Genomic DNA, 23,427 nt, shown 5'->3' with positions numbered 1-23,427 from the left:
AAGGGGGCATAAAGGAAGGAGGGGTACTGTAGCATCGGCGTCTCTGCCCCCTGCCAGGCAGAGACGCCGTCCCCCTTACCGCTGCGCTCCTGGTCCGGCGTCTTCTGGCCTCCCTGCTGCTGCTGGTGCGCGCAGCTTCCCAGGCACTGTGCTTAGGGCGCACGCGCGCTCCTTCCCTCTTACAGAGGCCGCACGCGCCGTCCTAAACAGTCCCCGGCCAATGGCCTGAGGACTTTCCCTGTTTAAAGCACCTCCTCCAATATAGGGTTGTTGCTCTGTGATTCTTACTGTACCTTCAGCCCTCAGGTCCCTCTGCAAGTCAGTCCTGTTCACCAATCTGTTCTTCAGTCCAGTCCGCCAGTCTGACTAATATCCAGCCCGACAGTCTGTCTACACTCCAGTCCATCAGTCTGTCTATGGGCTCTGCCCGCCTGCTTACCTGGAAGCACCTGCCTGTTACCTGCCGTGCCCGCCAGCCTGCTTACCTGGAAGCACTTGCCTGTTACCTGCCGTGCCCGCCAGCCTGCTTACCTGGAAGCACCAGTCTGTTACCTGCCATGCCCGCAAGCCTGCTTACCTGGAAGCACCTGTCTGTTACCTGCCGTGCCCGCCAGCCTGCTTACCTGGAATCACCTTCCAGTTACCTGTTGTGCTCACCAGCCTGCCTACCTGGAGCACCCATCTGGCTGTCAGCCAAATCAGCCTGCTTGTCTACCCGGACCACGCATCAGCCTGCCTGCCGTGCTCAACCGCTGTACCGGTCAGTTCCTGCCATCTGACCCGTGGGAGTCACCTGCTCTCATACAAGGTCTGTCCCAGAAGTGGCACCTGGTCCCCCTGCTTGGTCCCTCCCTGGTTCACAGAGTCGATTGAGCCGCTGTGCGACCTTGGTCAGGCCTAGTAGGTACTTAGTCACTCCCCTCTGGTCCCTCCTTGCACCACAGCACAGAGGTTCCACCACCTGGATCCGTAACAGACACTATATACAGAGCTACTTTATATAATGTCTCTGGTGATCCATGTATTACCTGTACACTGACACTATATACAGACCTCCTGTGTATAATGATCACTGTATTGCCTCTACACTATATACTATTTACAGAGCTCCTTTGTATAATATCACCTGTGATCACTGTATTAACTGTCTTCTATGCACTATACACAGAGCTCCTATATATAAGGTCACTTGTGATCACTGTATTATCTGTACACTATATACAGAGCTCCTCTGTATAATGTCACTGGTGACCACTGTATTAACTGTACACTATACACTATATACAGAGCTCCTGTATGTAACATCACTGGTGATCCCTGAATTACCTCTACACTAACACTATATACAGTGCACCTGTGTATAATGTCACAGGTGATCACTGTATTATCTGTACACTGACAATATATACAGAGCTCCTGTGTATAATGTCACTGGTGATCAGTGTATTACCTGTACACTATACACTATATATAGAGCTCCTGTGTATAATGTCTCCGGTAATTCCTGTATTACCTGTACAATGACACTATATTCACAGCTCCTGTGTATAATGTCACTGGTGATCATTGTATTAACTGTACACTTACACTATATTCAGATATACTGTGTATGTCACTGATGATCACTGTATTTCATGTACACTATACACAGAGCTCCTGTGTATAATGTCACCGGTGATCACTATATTACCTGTACACTGATATTATATACCGAGCTCCTATGTATAATGTCACTGGTGATCAGTGTATTTAATGTACATTATACACTATATACAGAGCTCCTGTGCATAATATCACTGATCACTGGATTAAATGTATACTATACACTACACACAGAGCCCCTATGTATAAGGTCACTTGTGATCACTGTATTATATGCACTGACACTATATACAGAGCTCCTTTGTATAATGTATCTGGTGATCCATGTATTACCTGTACACTGACATTATATACAGAGCTCCTGGGTATAATGTCACTGGTGATCACTGTATTACATGTACACTATACACTATATACAGAGTTCCTGTGTATAATGTCACAGGTGATCACTGTATTACCTGTACACTGACAATATATACAGAGCTCCTGTGTATAATGTCACCAGTGATCACTGTATTACCTGTACACTGACACTATACACAGAGCTCATGTGTATAATGTCCCTGGTGATCACAGTATTACATGTACACTATACACTATATACAGAGCTCCTGTATATAACATAACTGTTGATACCTGTATTACCTGTGTGCTGACATTATATATGGACCTCCTGTGTATAATGTCACTGATGATCCTTGTATTACCTGTACACTATATGTGACATGCAGAAGTAGTGTTGTGCTCCAGAAGCATACAGCAACTAGAGGGGTTAACACAGTCACAGGAGACAGGGAGTGTTTTAGCAGAGCCCCTGGAGGATTGTGGGGAAGTTGTTTACTATCTGGCTAGAGCCAAAGAGAGAGGTGATGTATGATCTGCCTCTCACAGAAGACAAGGGAACAGAATTCAGGTCAGGAGGAAATCTAAACACAGGTCAGATAGACTTCCTGAGCTAACAGTGTGGAGTATTATCGGGCAGGAAGATAAGGACTGGAGGGAATTGTGTCATAGGGATCATCTCCCTCATCAAACCCCCCCCTCCATCTCCATGCAGGATAAAGAATGCTGTGTACTATTGTGTCCTTGTGGAGGAAAAGCCTGTGGTTGTATATGCATTAAAACTGTGCTACTGGATAGACTGTGTACTACTGTGCTGCAAAGGTGATTGTACTGTTGTTACTGGAGCCTGTTGCTCAAAGAGACACTTAAATTGCGCTGGCCGTGCCTCATTAAATGTTACTGTTCTACTGTTTCTGAAGGCTCTTGTCAAATGTGTCTGGTCAGCAATTGAATCTATCCTGTGCGTGAGAGAAGCTGCAGCCTATGGTCGCCCTGAGTAACAGTTCCCCCAAGATTCCAACGAATTCATGTAACCGGTCTCGCCCCTATCTGAACTTAGGCAGCGTACATGTAACATATACACAGAGCTCATGTGTATAATGGCACTTTATGGTAATAATATTGTGGTTTTTATTATTGACAAGTATTGTAGTATTTGGTCACTATGTGGTGGTAGTATGTTGTCTGGTCATAGTGTGGCTGTATTTTTCCCTTTATTTGGTATTATTTGGTCACTATATGGCGATAATATGTTGTCTGGTCACAGTGTGGCGGTATTTCTCCCTTGTATATAGTTTTATTGATCTTGTTATAGTGGATTGTGTTGTGTATGGAGGTCCCTTGTTCTCTCTGATATCAATAAGGGTAAGATTCTTTATTTCCAATAGAGATTAAATACTTGGACATTTAACCTCCCTGTCCTTATTACATAGTAGCAAATATGTACTTACAGAGATTCTTCGGTGAAAACTAGTAACCACCTATCATAAGGCCATGTTCACACGTTCAGTATTTGGTCAGTATTTTATATCAGTATTTGTAAGCCAAAACCAGGAGTGGGTGAAAAATGCAGAAGTGATGCACGTGTTTCTATCATACTTTTCCTCTCATTGTTCCACTCCTGATTTTGGCTTACAAATACTGATGTACTGACCAAATACTGACCAAATAGTGAATGTGTGAAGATGGACTAAGGATCAGTAATAAATTATTGATTAGTGGGGGTCTGACTGCTGGTACCCTGACCGATAGGCAGAATGTGCAACATCTATCCCCATTAATATGGAGCGACATGTATGACTCGACCACTGATCCAATCATTCCCTGATGAATGTAGCTGCAGTCAGACGTCCCACTAGCCGCCGCATTTTAAAATGGGGACAACAGTGCCCTGTCAGGGATAAAAGTTCCCCATTCTTCAGATCAGTGCGGTTTCCAATTGTCGGATTCCACTGATCAATAAGTTATCACCTACCTAACCTGTGGATTGGTGATAACTTGTTTTCATCAAAAAACCCTTAAATGCAAACTACCGTAATTAATTGTACATCCCAGTTATAGTGGCGCACAGTAGATGTACAGGAGCCTGTTGTGTTTTACAGTCAATGCTCCACTATAACAGGGATAAGGACTTACAGGCATTTGCATAAAGCTGTAGGGTGGGCCCCTAGAGTAAATTCCTCGTGTGGGCCACAGACACCTCAGTCCGACCATCGGCCAGTCAAGTTTTCTGACATGTTTGGCCTACCTTTTTGAAGACTGCACCTATTCATTGTGTTCTCATCTGACCTGATGGGAAAATGGGGCCAAATTCAAACTTTTGTATTGGACCCCCATGTACTCTCCTGGCTACATCAATTTTTGCAGACACCTGTAGGAAGTGTTCTCAACAAAACACCTTCTCATCTAAAATGGGCCAGTTCTTCCAGTTGCTCTATCTATACCTCCACCAGTAGAAGACACACAGGGGGACTCTACATGCCTTTCTTGTCCCAATGAAAAATGAAACTCCAGGCTATGCATTATGTTAAAAGTTTTAATAACTATCTTGGATACGAGAGGGCTTATATTCCAAAAATCTTGGTTCAGTTAAAATCAAGTTAAAATTGCATAAGTGCACGGTCACCAAAAAAATAATTTGTCTCAACACAGAAAGCGCTGGAGCAGAAATGATGAACATTGTTGACGGCTGTTTATAATGAGCTAATTTAATTACACGTTACTTGTATTTAGGTGAACGCCGCTTCCGAGAAAATTCATTAATTACCGAAATGCATCAAATTATCAAGTAATAAATATGAAATAGAAACCTTTGACTTATTTTGTCTGCTCTAAATAATGATCCATTTACGTAGCAGCAGATAATGTATTACACATTTCAGAGTGCAATGTCCCAGTATGGGATATAATGAAAATGTACAAGGTTCCTCCAAGTCCCCAACATGGAGTTGATTATGACTATTGACTTATAGCTAGAGATGAGCGTTGTTCTACTCGAACTGTTCGCCAATCTCAAATTCGAGCTGTTTTGGGCGGTGTTCGAGCCGGTCGGCGAACACGAACAATTTGAGAAAAATTCGGCTGTTCGAGGTTATGTTCGATAACTGTTCGTGCACCAAAATCATAACTGGATTTTTTCTCAGTAATGATGAAAATTAATGTTAATACGCAGTTTGAGTGTACAGCGGGGCGGGGGGAGGGGCAGGGGATGGATCTCTGCAGGAACAATGAAGATCTCCATTTTTTTTTCTCTTTCCCGCATTTGCAGTGGGGAGGTGCAATCTGTCAGCCTATAAGCAGCGCACACACGGAGCGAAGTGCTTTTTTTCACACAAGCAAGGGCATGTGTGATTGGCAGTGTATGTCACATGTCCTTGCCCTATAAGACCAAGCCATTTTCCCCGTCGCCACCATTTTCTCACTGCTGCAGCTGCGTGTTAGACGGCACCGCTGTTGCTGTGTGCGCTATACCTTGTTAATTTCAAGCCAATTTTCGCACAAATATACAGATAGCTTGGGAGTAGGGAATAGTTGTGATTGCAGTCCTTTTAAGGACTAGGTTACAGCATTTCCTACGACTTTTATCAGGCAGGTCTGTGCTCTTAAATAGATAGATTGTGGGAGTAAAGACTAATTGTAATTGGAGTCCTTTTCAGGACTAGGTTACATCAGTTCCTATCAGTTTTTGCCAGGCAGGTCTGTGCCAGTGCTGTGCAAGTTTTTTCACAGCATTTGGCTGAATCTAGCAAAGCTAATCCTTTTTGGCCTATTGCAGAGTGTGTTAGTCAGTGGAGTAGCCTATCTGTGTTGCAAGATATACCACCTGTGTATAGAATACCAATTTTTTTACTGCACCTAGTGAAGTAAAATCTTTTGGGCATAGCATCATTCTATTAGTCCATCTATACTGACCTCCATCAGGTTGCAAACTGAATATAATTTTTTTCTGCATCTAGCTCTGAAAAAATATTTGGGCTTCTAGCAGTGTGTGGGACTTGGTCTATTAGTCCATCTATACTGACCTCCATCAGGTTGCAAATTAAAAATAATTTTTTTCTTCATTTAGCTCTGAAAAAATATTTGGGCTTCTAGCAGTGTGTGGGACTTGTTCTATTAGTCCTTCTATACTGACCTCCAGCAGGTTGCAAATTGAATATAATTTTTTTCTGCATCTAGCTCTGAAAAAATATTTGGGCTTCTAGCGGTGTGTGGGACTTGGTCTATTAGTCCATCTATACTGACCTCCATCAGGTTGCAAATTAAAAATAATTTTTTTCTGCATCTAGCTCTGAAAAAATATTTGGGCTTCTAGCAGTGTGTGGGACTTGGTCTATTAGTCCATCTATACTGACCTCCATCAGGTTGCAAATTAAAAATAATTTTTTTCTTCATTTATCTCTGAAAAAATATTTGGGCTTCTAGCAGCGTGTGGGACTTGTTCTATTAGTCCATCTATACTGACCTCCATCAGGTTGCAAATTAAAAATAATTTTTTTCTGCATCTAGCTCTGAAAAAATATTTGGGCTTCTAGCAGTGTGTGGGACTTGGTCTATTAGTCCATCTATACTGACCTCCATCAGGTTGCAAATTGAATAAAAAAATTTTCTGCATCTAGCTCTGAAAAAATATTTGGGCTTCTAGCGGTGTGTGGGACTTGGTCTATTAGTCCATCTATACTGACCTCCATCAGGTTGCAAATTAAAAATAATTTTTTTCTGCATCTAGCTCTGAAAAAATATTTGGGCTTCTAGCAGTGTGTGGGACTTGGTCTATTAGTCCATCTATACTGACCTCCATCAGGTTGCAAATTAAAAATAATTTTTTTCTGCATCTAGCTCTGAAAAAATATTTGGGCTTCTAGCGGTGTGTGGGACTTGGTCTATTAGTCCATCTATACTGACCTCCATCAGGTTGCAAATTAAAAATATTTTTTTTCTGCATCTAGCTCTGAAAAAATATTTGGGCTTCTAGCAGTGTGTGGGACTTGGTCTATTAGTCCATCTATACTGACCTCCATCAGGTTGCAAATTGAATAAAAAAATTTTCTGCATCTAGCTCTGAAAAAATATTTGGGCTTCTAGCGGTGTGTGGGACTTGGTCTATTAGTCCATCTATACTGACCTCCATCAGGTTGCAAATTAAAAATAATTTTTTTCTGCATCTAACCCAGCCAATAGTTTTGGCCTAATACCACAGTTTGGCCACTCAGCTCTGCTCGGTTACCATCCATTGTTTTTTTGTGCAAACAACTCCAGAGTTGTGAATTAGTTAACCACCAAAATGAGTGGAAAAAGGCCTGCTGCTGGTGGAAAGGGGAATAGGCGTGTTGGGAAGGGGAAAAAAGGTTGTGTCCGTGGGGTAGGTGCAGAAGAAAGACCATCTTCCAGCCAAACTAAAATGTCTACTTCTTTTAGCGGACAATGTGATAAGATCCCTTTCTTACGGCCACGCCAATCGCTACAAATTCCAGATGAGGCACAAAAACAGCAGGTGCTTCAACGGATATCAAGTGCTCCTTTAAGTGGGCTCTCCTCCACATCAACTTCAACATCACAAATACTCCAGTCCTCAAAGGTGTCACCCCAATCGCACTTGCTTCCTCACAGCTCCCAAATCTCCAGCTGCCCGTCTGAGTATGAGGTAGAACAGATGGTTGAGTCTGCAGAGCTGTTTACTCATACTATAGCCTGGGAATCAGAAGTCGACTCCAGCGCTTCTGTGAATCCAGACGAGGAAATGATCTGCACTGATGCCCAGAATCTTTATGAGTCGGATCCAGGACCAGACGCAGAAGGTTCTGACCATAATGTAGACCCTCATTCCCAAACTGTAACTCCTGTTGGTGGAGACAATGAGGAAGACGATGATAAGACTCAAATACCTGATTGGAGCGACAACTTTAGTTTTTTGTCAGGGCAGGAACAGGTTGGCTCTGAGGACGACGGGTGTGATAACGCACAGGGTGATGATGATGAGGTCGGAGATCCCACTTTCTGTCAACCCACAGTCAGCCAAGAGATGAGGTCAGCAGAGGAGGTGGAGGAAGATGCTAGTGACGACGAGGTCAGGTTGCGCCTTCCTGGACAGAGACGTAGTACTGGAAGCACGTCAACAACTGCATCCTCAAACACAACTCTGCCTCTCACCACAAGTCGTGGTGGCTCTTCAGGTCGCATGGGTGCTAAGCCTTGCATAGCCTGGGCATTTTTTCAGATCGATAAAGATGACCCAACTCGTGTTATCTGTAACATTTGTCAGCAAAAGCTAAGTAGAGGCCAAAAAATACATAGTTTGAGTACTTCATGCATGAACCGGCACATGGACATGAAGCATAAGTTGCAGTGGGAAGCTCAGTGTGCTACAATGCGGTCTAGCCGGCCGGGCCAACCACCGTCTGCCATATCTTGTGCATCCGCGGCCTCTTCATCCTCTGTGACTGGGGGGACAGCAGTCACACCTGTTTTGGGGCGCAGACCTGCCACCTCTTTACCCGCAACAGCCAGCGTGATTGGCAGGTCATCATTTTCTTTGGAGGTGGTAACACCAGCTGGTCTTGAGCGCTGTCCGACATCGATAGCACCACCTTTGGATCAAGGCAACCTAACATGTCCGCCTGCATCTTCCTCACAGACCGGCAGTTTGCCGGGGACACCCTTATCAACCCCGTCTAAGCACAATAGCCAGCCCTCGGTCCCTCAGATGTGGACAAGTAAAAGACCATTTCCTCCTAGCCATGAGAAAGCTAAGAGGTTGAATTTCACCATCTGCAAGCTCTTGGCTACAGAAATGCTGCCTTTCCGCCTGGTGGACACAGAGGATTTTCGAGACCTTATGTCCGTCGCAGTGCCCCAGTACCAGATGCCCAGTCGGCACTACTTCTCAAAGAAAGGTGTGCCTGCGCTCCACCAGCATGTCGCACACAACATCACCGCTTCTTTGAGAAACTCTGTGTGTGACAGGGTGCATTTCACCACAGACACTTGGACGAGTAGGCATGGACAGGGGCGTTACATGTCGCTGACTGGGCACTGGGTAACTATGGTGACAGCAGGACAAGGGGCTGCTGTTCAAGTCTTGCCGTCCCCACGAGTTGTGCGTCAATCCTCTTTATGTCATTTTTCCTCCACTGCTTCTGCCTCCTCAACCTCCTCTCGGTCTTCCACCTGCACCCAAAGCCTGTCTGGTCATGCCACAAGCTTTCTAACTGCGCAGAAGGGATCCTGCACACCTCCTTACTATGCTGGCAGTAGGGCTCAACGTCATCAGGCGGTTTTTACATTGAAATGTCTGGGAAATGTGAGTCACACAGCTGAGGAGTTGTGGTCAGCTCTGGAGAACCAATTTCATGAATGGTTGTCTCCACTGGACCTGAAACCAGGGAAGGCCGTGTGCGACAATGCTGCAAACCTGGGTGCGGCCCTTCGCCGGGGCAATGTCACACACGTGCCTTGTATGGCTCACATGTTGAACCTGGTTGTCCAGCAATTTTTAGCCCACTATCCCAGACTAGATGGCCTTCTGCAGAGGGCACGGTCGCTGTGTGCTCACTTCCGCCGTTCGCATCCCGCAGCTCAGCGACTTACATCTCTACAGAAGTCGTTGGGCCTGCCACTTCACCGGCTAAAATGCGATGTGCCTACCCGGTGGAATTCAACTCTGCACATGTTGCAGCGACTGTGGCAGCACCGACAAGCCCTGGTGCAATACGTTCTGACGTATAGCTTGGGCCAACGAGATTCAGAGGTGGGGCAAATCACGCTGGAGGAGTGGTCTCAGATCAGGGACCTATGCACCCTTCTGCACAGTTTTGAAATGGCGACGAAGATGTTTAGTGCTGACGATGCCATTATCAGCATGACTATTCCGGTGATTTACATGCTGGAGCACATGTTAAACAGAATTCAGAGTCAGGTGGTGGCACAAGAGGAGGTGGAGGAAGTAGAGGAGGAGGAGTTGTATGCGGAAGGGCTAACATCTGCAAGGTCCAGACGGTCGGCAGCACCAGGGCGGCAGGCATGTGAGGGTGGGGGAGATGATTTTACCAGGGCGCATGGTAGCAGCCAAACTAGTGAGGAAGGTGCAGGAGCCCAGGAAGAAGTGGAGGACGAACTGATGGAAGACTCATCAGATGAGGGAGACCTTGATCACATTTCTGTTGTGCGAGGTTGGGGGGAGAGGACAGAGGAAGGAAGCATGATTGTTACCTCGCCACCAACACAACAGGGACTTGGTGCTCCTGGATGCGCAACACACATGAGTGCCTTCTTGCTGCACTACCTGCAACATGACCCTCGAATTGTGAGAATTAGAAATAATCCTGACTACTGGGTTGCCACACTGTTAGATCCCCGGTACAAAAGTAAATTTGCAGAAATTATTCCTGCCATAGAAAGGGATGCACGCATGCAGGAGTATCAGCAGAGACTGTTGCAGAATCTTACATGTGCTTTTCCACAAAATACCAGTGGTGCACGTAGTGAATCTCACAGTTCCAACTTGCCAACCGTGGGACCGTCAAGTGTTCAGCACTCAAACCGTAACAGAACCACAGTATCTGCTGGTAACATCAATTTTGCGGAATCATTTCACCACTTTTTTAGCCCATCCTTTGCAAGGCCACAGGAGACAAGAAGTCTGACACATAGTCAACGCCTAGAGACGATGGTACAGGAGTATCTCCAAGTAAACATTGAAGCCACGACTGTGTCACTGGACCCTTGCTCTTTTTGGGCTTCCAATCTGGATAAATGGCCGGAGCTAGCCACTTACGCCTTGGAGATCTTGTCATGCCCCGCAGCCAGCGTTCTGTCTGAACGTGTGTTCAGCGCTGCTGGTGGTGTGCTGACAGATAAGCGCACGCGGCTCTCCACTGATAATGTAGACAGACTCACGTTCATAAAGATGAACAAATCATGGATCCGAAACGACTTTTCTACCCCTGTGTCATCCTGGGGAGAGTAAAAGCTTGATGATTGGTTAAAATCACCCTACCAACCGTTTTAAGCTTTCAAATTACTAATCATGTTTATCTGTATCTTGACTGGAAAATAATTTGGGCTTTGTAGCAGTGTGCAGCACTGATCCTATTAGGCCATCTATAATAAGCTTCACCAGATTTAAAATTAAAAATAATTTTTAGCTGCATCTAGCCCGGAAAATAATTTTGGGGCTCCGAGATGCGCAAGACACATAAGTGCCTTCTTGCTGCACTACCTGCAGCATGACCCTCATATTGTCAGAATTCGAAGTAATCATGACTACTGGGTTGCCACACTCTTAGATCCCCCAAACTTTTCGATCAACCTTTTCATTTTAATAAAGACCAAAAAAAATGGTCATTTTTGAAATTATAAGCATTAGCAGGTTGTTAGAAACTGAAATCAAACAGTTTTCAACTCAAAACTTTATTCTAGGTGATGTTACATTTTCACATAGGACCCCTTGTTCGAAAGGAGCTTCTGAACTCTCTCGTCCATAGAATTTGTCAGGTTTTGGATGGTTTCTGCTTCAATTGTTTTGCATGAGGACAGAATACCCTCCCAGAGCTGTTGCTTAGATGTGAACTGCCTCCCGCCATCATAGACACTCCTTTTAATGATGCTCCAAAGGTTCTGAATGGGGTAGAGGTCAGGGGAGCATGGGGGTCACACCATAAGTTTGTCCCCTTTTATGCCCATATCAGCCAGAGATGCAGATGTTTTATGTGCAGCATGAGATGGTGCATTATCATGCAGAAAAATGATCTTGCTGTGAAATACACGGTTCTTCTTCTTGAACCATGGCAGGAAGTGCTGTTTGAGAAAATCCACATACATTATGGAGTTCATCTTTAGCGCCTTCAGGGATCCTAAAGGGGCCGACAATCTCTCTCCCCATGATTCCAGCCCAAAACATTACTCCACCTCCTCCTTGTTGGCGCTGTAGCCGTGTTTGCGTGGGGTGTCCATCAACCAGCCATCCTCCACTCCATTCATCTGGACCATCGAGCGCTGCACGGCACTCATCCGTGAACAAAACAGTTTTGAAATCAGTCTTCATGTAATGTTTGGCCCACTGGAGCCGTTTCTGCTTGTGTGAAGTGGATAGAGGAGGTCGACAGGATGGCGTATGCACAGCTGCAAACCTCTGAAGGACCCTGCATCTTGTTGTTCGGGGGACGTTGGAGGCACAAGCAGCTTCAAAAACTTGTCTGCTGCTATGACAAGGCTTTTTTGCCGCTGCTCTTTCAACCTGACGTAATTGCCTGTAGGAAAGAGTCCTCAATTTGCCCTTATCAGCACGCACACGTGTGTACTGTGAATCAGCTACATACTTCTTGATTGCCAAGACACTTCATCCTGATCATCGCACAATGTTGATTGTAGTCATGCCTTGACCTAAACACTCCACAATTTGTTGCTTCTCAGCAGCCGACACATCCTTTTTCTTTCCCATTTTGGCAGAAAATGTAGGCTGCTTAATAATGTGAGAGAGCCTTCTTAAGTAGTCTTGCCTTTCATTGGACACACCTGCCAAACTAATTAGCACAGGTGTCTGCAATTGCTTACAGTGATATAAAGAGCCCTGACACACATCACCATCAATGAGTTTAACTGACAAACAAACAAATTCTTCCCTTATCACTCCTAAACACTTTTTGCATAATAATTTGGAACGCGGTGTACATGTGCTTTTCCACAAAACACCAGTGGTTCACGTAGTGAATCTTACAGTTCTAACTTGCCAACCGTGGTCTGTATGGAATTGTTCAATAAAGGGCCCAAAATTAAGATAACATAGATGGGAGAGGTCTCTATGAATAGGAATTCCTAAGTATTTGATACCCTGTGAGGGCCAGGCAAAGGGAAAGTTGGACTGGATGGAATCCTATATGGATTTAGGGAGGGAGACATCGAGGGCCTCAGACTTCGCTGCATTGATTTTAAAATTTTACCATGTAACAAAGTGATCTATTTCAGCCATAACAGCAGGGATGGATATATGTGATTGAGTGATATATACTAGGACATCATCAGCAAATAGAGAGCACTTGTACTCGGTGCCTCCCACCTCAATCCACCTAATATTGGGGTTATGGCGAATTGATGAGAGCAGGTGCTCCGTCACTAGGATGTATAAGAGAGGGGACAGAGGACATCCCTGCCTTGTCCCATTGGTGATTGTGAAAGGTGATGAAAATGTTCTGACGCACCCCCTGGGCCTTGGGACACCCGGAGCCGGACCCTTTTTGGTGGATGCTGGTGGTTGTAGTCTTCGTGGCGGCGATCCGGTTCCGTGGCTCAGGGCGGTCAAACCAGTGGCGGAACTATTTATGTGGTTTTGATGTTTAAATGTCCGACTACGCCACCCGTGGATTGCGGTCAGAGTGAACCGCCGCTACAGGGCAGACCGCTAAGGCTGGTGTTGTGGGTGCAGCAGAGCGTAGCATAACTCCCCACGGGAGGAGTATAGCCTCAGGGCAGTGTATGCGGAGGATGGGGGTGATGGTGCAGGGCAGCAGCAGTAACGACACGGAGTCAGTGATGCAGTTCAGGGCCTTTACTCACAGTTCTTATTATCCAGACCACGTCTGCAGGTAACGGCTGCCCACGTCGTACTGTGCTCACCAGGTGAGGGGCTCAGACAACTCCCAGATAACTTTGGAGCGCTTCACAGGACCCCCTTTGTGTGTCCTTTGTCTGGCCTTTCTTACCAACACTTCTGTCCGGCTGCCTCGGGCCTCCTCTTGGTAAACTTGGCGCCAGTTTCCCTGACCCTATGTGGTGCCTTCCTAGCGGGTGGAGCAAGGGGCTGCGCCACATAAAATGTCAGAGCCTCCGGTTTCTAGCTGAGGGTCGTTTCCTGCCTCCACTAGTTCGGGGACCGGTCTCCCCCTTTGGCCTGACCCCTCCACGCAGGTGGATTCGGGCGTGCGGTGGCGACTCGCCCGTCCGCACCCCTGGGATCCCTTCATTCCTCGTTCCTGGAGCCTTCTCCGCTCCTCTTCCTTCCTTCTCCCTCTGGCAGGCCTGGGCCTCTGTTACTAGGCCCGCCTCCGGAGCAGAGCTCATGCAGAGCCCCTGCTCCCTGCCACTTCTGCTCAGACTTCTCTGCACTGAACTAAGATGGTGCCCACCTTTTATACTCCCTTCTCAATGCACCCAGGAACTGCTTCCTCCCTGCTCCTGCACTGCAGGGTTCCCCTTCCTCAGTGTTCCCTCCCCCCACTCCAGCCAGGGACAGGGACTGTCGTGCCCATCTCAGGGGCATATTGGTCGCCCTGCCCCACGGCAATGTGGTGTAATGCATGCAGGTGTCGGGTCCTGATCCACACTCCATCCTTATCTGAGAGTGAGATATCACACCTCTGGGTGAGGTGCAATACGTCTGTAGCAACCGAGCCCTCGGTGCTACAGTTCCATTTATCTTCAGCGTAGGTGACGTATTGTGATACAGGGCCGTGATTTTGGCTATAAAAGGGTCCCCTAGACCCCTACCCCAAGCTTTTTAAGAGAATCATATATGGCGTGCCAGGAGACTCTATGGAATGCTTTCTCAGCATCCAACGAGAGTATCTACTTACAAATTTTTAACTGCATCTAGCCCAGGAAATACTTTGTGCCTAGTAGCAGTGTCTGCTAGTCAGCGGATTATCCCGGCTGTTAAGCAAGCTACACCACCTGTAGTTTGGACACTTAATTTTTTCAAAGGAAATGCTTCGGGACCACGGGATACTTAGTGAAGAGCATCAGGAGGCACCCCAAGGCATAGGGGCTGGGACTGGCACTAGGATGCCTTGCGGTGGACAGCCGAGCTCGATCCTTATAAAAGCTTTTTAACTGCAGCAGCTTTAGTGGATGCTACTGGAGCTGGAATTACGCGGCTGCTGGCATGAGACTTGCCCTCCAATAGATCCTTGTAAATGGATTTAAAGTGTATTCATTCAAATTAGAGGGACAATTTAAATTAAAAAGCTTAGAGCTGCCTCCACCACAGGGGGGCTCTCTCGACCCACCAGCGGACAGGCACCAGTATTGGGAGAGGGGGGCTGGCCGTCAGGGTTCACCGCGGCTCTGGCACAAACCCGGCGACACGGAGGTGGCACGGGCAGGAGCGGACTGGCCGTCTCGGCTTCTCACTTTTTGGATTTTAGAAGGGCATGACATGCCTATATCTGTGTCTCCCCCTCCTTTTACTCCTCCACCTCTTTTCTTTTCGCATGACTATATGTACTTGTCACTTTTCCATGTGTTAGTTGTGTCTTCTGAGCAGTTTGTCAGCTTTTGGACACCTTTGAAGGTGTTTTCTATGTGTTTCTATGTGTTTTTGTTTGCCTGCCATTGGTTTTAACGGTGTTCGAAGGTGTTCGACGAACAGTTCGACGAACAGTTCGGCGAACACACGGGTGTTCGACGAACCGAACCGAACTCGAACACTACGGGGGTGGCTCAACACTACTTATAGCATGCCTTCTGCATTAAAAAGAGACAATATGGTAGTTTTATAGAGGTGAAAGTCTCCACCATGTGTTCCAACTCTTGCAAAAAAACACTTAATGTTTTTGTGTGGACCCATAGTTAGATCATATGCTATGGCTACCAATCAGTGTATCACTAAATATCAACCACAGTGCCAAACTGCAAAGCACAGAACTTCACATCACAGTCAGCTACAATTCAATCAAATCAATGACCACAAAAAAACATAGTACTGATGTAAAAGGCTAGGTTTTTTTCCATGTGGTGAAAGGCTAGGAAAACCTTTCATAAAAGTTGATCAAATGGTATGCCCTTTTCAGAGCGTAGGCCATAAAGGTACCTGGTGACTCAGGGATGTCAGAAAGAATGCCGGCATACACAGGTGGCGTTATCAATGTTCTTATTCAATATCTCAGCAGAGTATCATAGGAGGCAACCCCTTCTAGAACTAAATATCTGGCCCGATAAAATAAAAAAATCTATACTTACCTCCCATGCTGGCACCGTTCCGACGGTGTCAGCACTTGCTCTCCCCGGGGCTCCCTTATTGTTTTTGTGACATGTGAAGCAGGCGCCCAATCAGCGCCTACGTGTGGATTGAACATGAAGAGGAAGCCAGAGATCAGCTTTAGTCTGGACTTTGGCCCGCGATGCCACACTTTCAACTGCATCCTGAATGCCAATACAGTTGAAAGCAATGATGGTGGAGGGAGCTTCAGCTGATGCTTCCTCCGCCATCAATCTCCCTCTGATTTTGACATCTCAGAGCAGTGGGAGCGATGAAGTCACTATTTCACGCCCACTGTGCCGATCAGTGAAGAGCCAGTGACTTTGTCACATATCCCCCCTCTGCTCAAAGTAAAGCCTGGGGTTTTGGCACCTTCAGTCACCAAACAGGGTAGTCTAGACAGGGCATCTGCATTGCCGTGCAGTTTCCCAGGCCTGTGTTCCACATGAAAGTTGAAGTCCTGTAGCCCTAAGTTTAAACTTTTGGAACACTATCTCTGCCTCAAGAGACCATTTGGCCATTGACATCTTTGTGCCCTTAAGAAGGTCAGTCAAGGGTGCGGCTGTCAAGGCGAAATTCAGGATACATCTTTGATAGTATCCCATCATTCCTAGACTTTTTTAGGGCCAACCCATTTCTTACCCGAGTAATCGAGGTCTCTGCCCCTCCCCCACAAGGGTGCAATAAATCCGACCTCATGGGACCACGGGCCATCTCAATTACCACTCTGGCCACAGGATAGTTTTTAGTATCCCCGTGAATGCAGCGGACTCCCACCTTCTTCCCAGGGATCAATTGGAGAGGGAGTGTGGCCCTCACGAAGGTTACCAAACTCCCTGAGTCTAGTAGTAGTCATTTGAAGGCCATTCTCTTTTAAAGGACAAGCTTGGGGCCCCTCGCTGGGTGAACACCCTGCAAGCTATATGTGTGAAAAGGAACACCGGCATCCCAAACTATAGTTCATTTGCTCGGTGATCAGGGGACAATGGGCTGTGACATCTCCAACAAATTACATCCCCCCATGAGACCCTTGGCATGACCTAAACTGCCCCCTTGGACTTTGGACCCATCACCCTCTTTTTAAACTCTGGTCCCCAGTATGGAGTGGGTTGCCTCAAGGACCCGTTGACCCCTTGATACCTTTCGACTAGTCCGACCAAGTCTTCGGCGTTCTGGGGATCTCCGTGGTCAACCAACTCTGCATCGGGCTTGGAAGGGAGTGCACAAACTGGTCCATTACAACTCGCTCTATCATCTGTGCTGGTGTAGAGGACTCCGGCTGTAACCACGTTTGGACAAGGTGCAACAGATAAAACATTTGGGACGGAGGGGGATTGTCACAGTGATATGCCCAGCAGTTGACCCCTTTTTGCCCTGATAGACATTGTCACCTCCAAGCGTGCCAAAATTTCTGTTTTCAATTTTTTGTATACTTTGGCGTCCTGTAATGCCAAATCATAGTAGGCCTTTTGTAGCTCTCCCATTAAGTGTGGCGCCCGGACTTCTACCCACTGCTCTGGCGGAAGTTTCTCCCTATTTAAAAAACTATTAAAAAGGCCACTATGTCATCAACCGGGGTAATTTTCTGCAAGGCTCTATTCACCGCCTTCCAGTCAGAAAACTCATCAGCTGACATTGGGGTCGGAGCAGCCACTATGCCACGAATTGCTTCTTTGAGTAACTCAATCTGTTGCTGGTGTTGTTTCTGCTGCTGGAGTTGTTGCATCAGCAGCCTACCTGTCTCCTGTTGTGCCAGCTGGAGCTTCTGCTGCTGCACCCCGTGCTGCTGCACTGTTGCAGGTGCTGGTGGTGCTGGCTTTGGATCAGGTGCTTGACCAGCTTCTCCATTTTGTCTGACCGCTGTTCCATCCTTACAGCCGCCTTTACCCAGGACATGCAGCTTGTCCACAGCTGTCACACTTGCTACCTGGGGATCTTGCTTGCACTTCTAACACCAACTGTGGTAGATTGGCTCACTCGGCTGCACATAGAGTTAGATACAAGAACACTGTCTCTTTAAGTCTTCCACTGGTTTTATTAAAAATACTGCATAAAACCAGTGCAACGTTAGCAAAAGAAACACAGCCTTCCCAGTCTAACAGGAAAATAAAAACAACGTATTACAGAGTCCTGATTTTTTCCTTGGTTTATATTACTGAAGCTAACAACTTCAGTGCTACATATCTCCCCTCTAGTACTTTACCAGTGACTTTATAACATTTGTTATTACATATTTAAACTAGGCCATTAGGCTATATGCTTTTTCTGCTCTTACTTAACCTATTATATTATTCCAGTATGCCCTATTTGTGATTATGTGTTTATTTTATTCTAATATCTAAAAAGTAAAATGTATTTTGTTTGCGGGACAACCCCTTTAAGTTTGTTTCCATATGAAAGGTTTCATTGTTATATTTGATGATAACGAAAAACTTCTTCAATTGTAGATACTTTTTAATAAATATCAAGGTTGGCCCCCGACTTAGTCCAAGCTTTTAATTTTGTCCCTTTGTGTATTTTAGTTTGACATCCCTGATCTAAAGAAAAGAAGGTTTAATTATAGATACCAAGTTTTAAAGTTATTCTACATTACAGGAAAAGGGATAACTTGCTGACTGCTGGGAGTCCAACCTCTATAGACCCCAAGTGATCCTGAGAACAATGCTCTGCAGACCCCCATCTGATTGGAGCTGAGGTTGAGCATGCTCATCTATTCTCCATTCATTCTCTATGGGACTACAGAGATAACTGGGCACCATTTTCGGATATCTCTTGCAGGCCCATAGGCAATGAATAGTATACAGGTGCACATGCCCGACCTCCACTTCAATCAGATGGGGCTCTGCAGAGTACCTTTCTCTGGATCGCAATTAGACCCCCTAGCAATCAGTAAATTATCTCCTATCCTATTGATAGGAGATCGGATAGGTCAGATTAAAATTAAATTTACCTGATCCTCTTTTCATCAATGTTGGACACCGGTATTATAGACGTGATATTATTGAGTGATACCATAAGAATTAGCAGAAGACACCGATGATTATCTCATCTCTATGGAAAGTTGAAGATGTTCACCAATGGCTCATGAGAATGACACAACTTGCTAATTTTCTTGTTTTACAGTTATTTTACCAGTTGGAAGGTGATATGTGTCTGAAGATAATCGAGAATGGAAAACATAAGGACATTTACATTAAAGAAGGGGAGGTAAGGATATCCATGAGTGCTAGATTTTTAACCCTGAATGTATTACCTTTGGAGAATCTTAATGTGTTCAAGGGGTAGTCCAATACTAATATGGATTTTCATCCTGAATAACTATCTATTTATTGAAATAATCTAATAGCTTTTCTAATATGCAATAATTAAAAATTCCATATCTTTTCCCTCTCTAATATGGCTGCTTTATTTATTTTTATTTTTTTCCCATTTCCGTTTTGATGACGTTGTGTTTGAGAATTCCCAGTGCATGCTGGGATACTCAAGTGGTACTGGTCCTGATTGTCGCATTCTTTCCTTACAATGCGCACTGACAGTGCCTTCTGCTGACGCCATGTCGCTTCTCATTAGAGCCAGCAAGGGAGCGCACTGTCACTGTGCACTGTGAAGAATATCGCAAAGAAAGAAGGGTGCTTGTGTTGAACATATGTTGGAATTGACAACCAATGCATGCTCATTACAGTAGGTATTAGCCCGGCCCCTGAAATGGACGTCACTGATAAAGTTTCATTTCAGGGTGGGGACAGAGGCTGTGGCAGTGACTGCAGCCTCTTCCCCTTGGTGATGCCATCCCATTTGAGTATCCCAGCATTGACTAGGGATTCTCAAACGGAACATCATCAAAACGGAAATAGGCAAAAAAAAAATAAAGCAGTTATAATAGAGAAGGAACGGAAGATACTTTTTAATTAAAGCATATTAGAAAAGCTATTAGATTACAATAAATAGATGGTTATTTAGGATGAAAAACAACATTAGTGTCGGACCACCCCATTAAGGTGTAATGATGGCCACACAAGTATGATAATCATTAAAAAGGTATTCTGTCTCTTTTAGTGAGAGTAGCTACATTTTGCTTCTTTACATTTTATGCCACAACGCGGTTTATACATGGAAATTCCTTCCCTTTCAGTCCAAGACTGAAGGCAATTAGGATTAAATAGCTATTTAATTCTGCCTAATTACAATAGATTTCCCTAGGTAAAATATTGCTGTTTACGCACTCTGTAGTGACTTTGAAGTTACTTTTAGACTGACTTGTCCCTTAGAATTGCAACTTTTTTTAAGTGAATTTAGTTTACATGAAGGAGATATTTAACAATGGGTTGAATATACAGTACAGTCCAAAAGTTTGGACACACCTTCTTATTTAAAGATTTTTCTGTATTTTCATGACTATGAAAATTGGACATTCACACTGAAGGCATCAAAACTTTGAATTAACACATGTGGAATTATATACTTAACAAAAAAGTGTGAAACAACTGAAAATATGTCTTATATTCTAGGTTCTTCAAAGTAACCTTTTGCTTTGATGACTGCTTTGCACACTCTTGGCATTCTCTTGATGAGCTTCAAGAGATAGTCACCGGAAATGGTTTTCACTTCACAGGTGTGCCCTGTCAGGTTTAATAAGTGGGATTTCTTACCTTATAAATGGGGTTGGGACCATCAGTTGTGTTGTACAGAAGTCTGATGGATATACAGCTGATAGTCCCACTGAATAGACTGTTAGAATTTGTATTATGGCAAGAAAAACATAGGATGCTCTCTGCAGGCTTAATTGTAAATGGAGAGAATTAATGATTAAAGGGGTTTGCATTCTTTCATTTATTTTTTTTACTTAAATGCATGTATTTGAGACTAAGAGTAATTTTTGCAATTTGGTTGCATTCAAAATTTTTGCATCCTTCTGTAGCCTGTGAGTTTCCCTATATGTTACTGGCTGCAGAAAGAGTTACTGTATTTTTTCGGACTATAAGATGCACTTGTGGCACCCCGAGGTCTGGTTGCCACAATGACAGCAATGTCATGTCTGAGAGCAGGTGGGAGGTTCCCTGGTTGGGGACAATTAGCATGCAGCACCTCCTGCCTCAGTCCAGGGAGGGGAGAAGCCTGCCCTTTATAAACTGGATCTGGGGCGGGGTTAGAGAGTCCAGTCCAGCCAGAGTGAAGTGCCAGACAAGTTCCAGAAACAGGGACAGGTCAGCAGCAGGATGAGGAGTTCCTGTAGGCAGTGGAGGAACACGAGGCCAGGAGGGGAACTAGCAGAGTTCGTCCTGACCAGAGACTTACTAAGCCGGACACTGGAGTCCGAGGCTGTGAGGGTTATAAGCCCAGCAGCAGAAAACCACCACGCAGGGGACTTCAAGTCCTTTGCCCCAAGGAAGCCCGGAGGCTCAGCCACACGAGAGGGACCACTACTGCCCTTGAGGGGTGAGAAGCACGGAAGACCCGAGTCACCAGTCATACGGGTGAGAACAACACGGTACACTCAGAGACGTGGGCTACCACTACACTACAGCAGGATAGCCAAGAAAGAGTGAAGTCAGCACGGTAGGCCTACAAACTCCCCCTGACCAGCGGGATTTCCCAGTTGCTCTCAGACTGACCTGGCCTTCCTTGTTAACCTGTATTCCGGACGGGTCCTTTAATACCACCAACAGTAAAGACCCTGACTTGCATGACAGACTCCGTGTGGTTACTGCTGCTCCTGCGCACCATCACCCCCATCCTCCGCATACACTGCCCTGAGGCTACACTCCTCCCGTGGGGAGTTGTACTACACTCTGCTGCACCCACAACACCAGCCTCAGCGGTCTGCCCTGCAGCGGCGGTTCAACCTGACCGCAATCCACGGGTGGCGTAGTCGGACATTTAAAATGCATCAAACAGACTGCCATTTGAGTTGACTACCCTGAGCCACGGGACCGGGTCCTCGCCACGCAAGGACTACAACCCCCAGCATCCGCAATGGGTCCGGTTTCGGGTATCCCCACACTCACACGGCCCAGGGGGTGCGTCACACTCATCCCTCATCCCGGTATGTATGGCACCTTTCATCCCTATATATATGGCCCCCCTCATCCTTGGATGCTTGGCGCCCCCTGATCCCCGTCACGCTGCACAGAAATAAAATAGACACTCTCCTCCAGCACTGTGTCCTGATCTGTGCCGGAATAGTCACTGCTCCCCACGCCGGGACTGTGTGCGTGGGGAGCAGTGACCATTCATTCTCACTAATAGTGCGCACGCTGTACCAGCAGCGCGGCTCCTACTGCGCTCGGCTGTCAGTGTGCCCGCTTTTAAAATCCATGAATATTCAGCACTCCCATGGGTGTGGTGAATATTCATGGACTTTAAAAGCAACCATGCTGACAGCCGAGCCCAGCAGGAGCGGCGCTGTGGCTACAGTGTGCACGCTATTAGGGAGAATGAATAGGCACTGCTCCCTACGCACACAGTCCCGGCGTGGGAAGCAGTGACTATTCCCGCAGAGCATCTCGCTGTGTTAGGGCGCATGGCAGTTTCGCCATGCATAGCTCACACAGTGAAAACCCTGTCAGTAACAGAGCGGAACACAGTGCTGGAGTAGAGAGGAGGTGAGTATAATTGTTTCTTTTTTTTCTGTGCAGCATGACAGGGATCAGGGGGTGCCAAGCATAACAGGATGAGGGGGGCCATACATACAGGGATGAAGGGTGCCATACATACCATGAAGAAGGATGGGGGTGCCATACATATCGGGATGAGGGGGGCCATACATACAAGGATGAGGGGGGCCATACATACAGGGATAAGGCATGAGGGGGGTCATACATACCGGGATGAAAGGGGCCATACATAATGGGATGAAGGGGGCTATTCATACAGGGATGAAGGGGCCATACAGACCAGGATGAGGGGGGGCCATACATACAGGGATGAAGAGTCCCATACATGCCAGGAAGAGGAATGAAGGTACCATGCATACCAGGAAGAGGGATGAAGGTGCCATAGATACCAGGGTGGTTGTGAGGGGGGCCATACATACCAGGATGAAGGATGCCATACATATCAGGAAGAGGGATGAGGGGGGCCATGCATACCAGGATGGGGGATTTTGGTGCCATGCATACCAGGATGGTGAATTGGGGTGCCATGCATATCAGGATGGGGATGAGGGCCACGTATAGCAGGAAGGAGGGGGCCATATATACCAGGATGGGGATATTAACAGAATTGGGGGACATTACCCCTATAACAATGTCAGCAGTAGACTCCCTCCCCCTTAACAGGGCATCATGACCACATTTTTTGCTTCATTTTTTTTTCTATTTTACTCCTTTAAAACCTAGGTGTGTCTTATGGTCCGGTGCTTCTTATAGTCTGAAAAATACGGTATCTGAAAATTTGTCAGAGAGCTCATTCTGACGATGTGATGGGAGAGTTTGTTACTTTTTATTTATATTTTCTGAGCTCTTCATAGCTAATTTGTCAAAGTTGAATATGCAATGAAACAAAGTTTTTAAAAGATA

The 23,427-nt window shown here is 46.0% G+C and overlaps 1 protein-coding gene across 1 annotated transcript in view; it reads left to right on the top strand.

Moving 5' to 3' along the window:
- The window catches only part of HAAO (3-hydroxyanthranilate 3,4-dioxygenase), a 160,119-nt gene that overhangs the window by 41,633 nt on the left and 95,059 nt on the right, over nt 1-23,427 (top strand). Inside the window, exon 3 of the mRNA XM_073672034.1 lies at nt 19,034-19,117. Coding sequence (XP_073528135.1) covers nt 19,034-19,117 — 84 coding nt within the window. The remainder of the gene's footprint in view (nt 1-19,033; nt 19,118-23,427) is intronic.

This window comes from Phyllobates terribilis, unplaced genomic scaffold (genome assembly GCF_046119375.1).
Source record: "Phyllobates terribilis strain yellow unplaced genomic scaffold, ASM4611937v1 Scaffold_3__8_contigs__length_932513732, whole genome shotgun sequence".
Classification (NCBI taxonomy): Eukaryota; Metazoa; Chordata; class Amphibia; order Anura; family Dendrobatidae; genus Phyllobates; species Phyllobates terribilis.
This window is presented reverse-complemented; position numbering and strand designations above follow the sequence as displayed.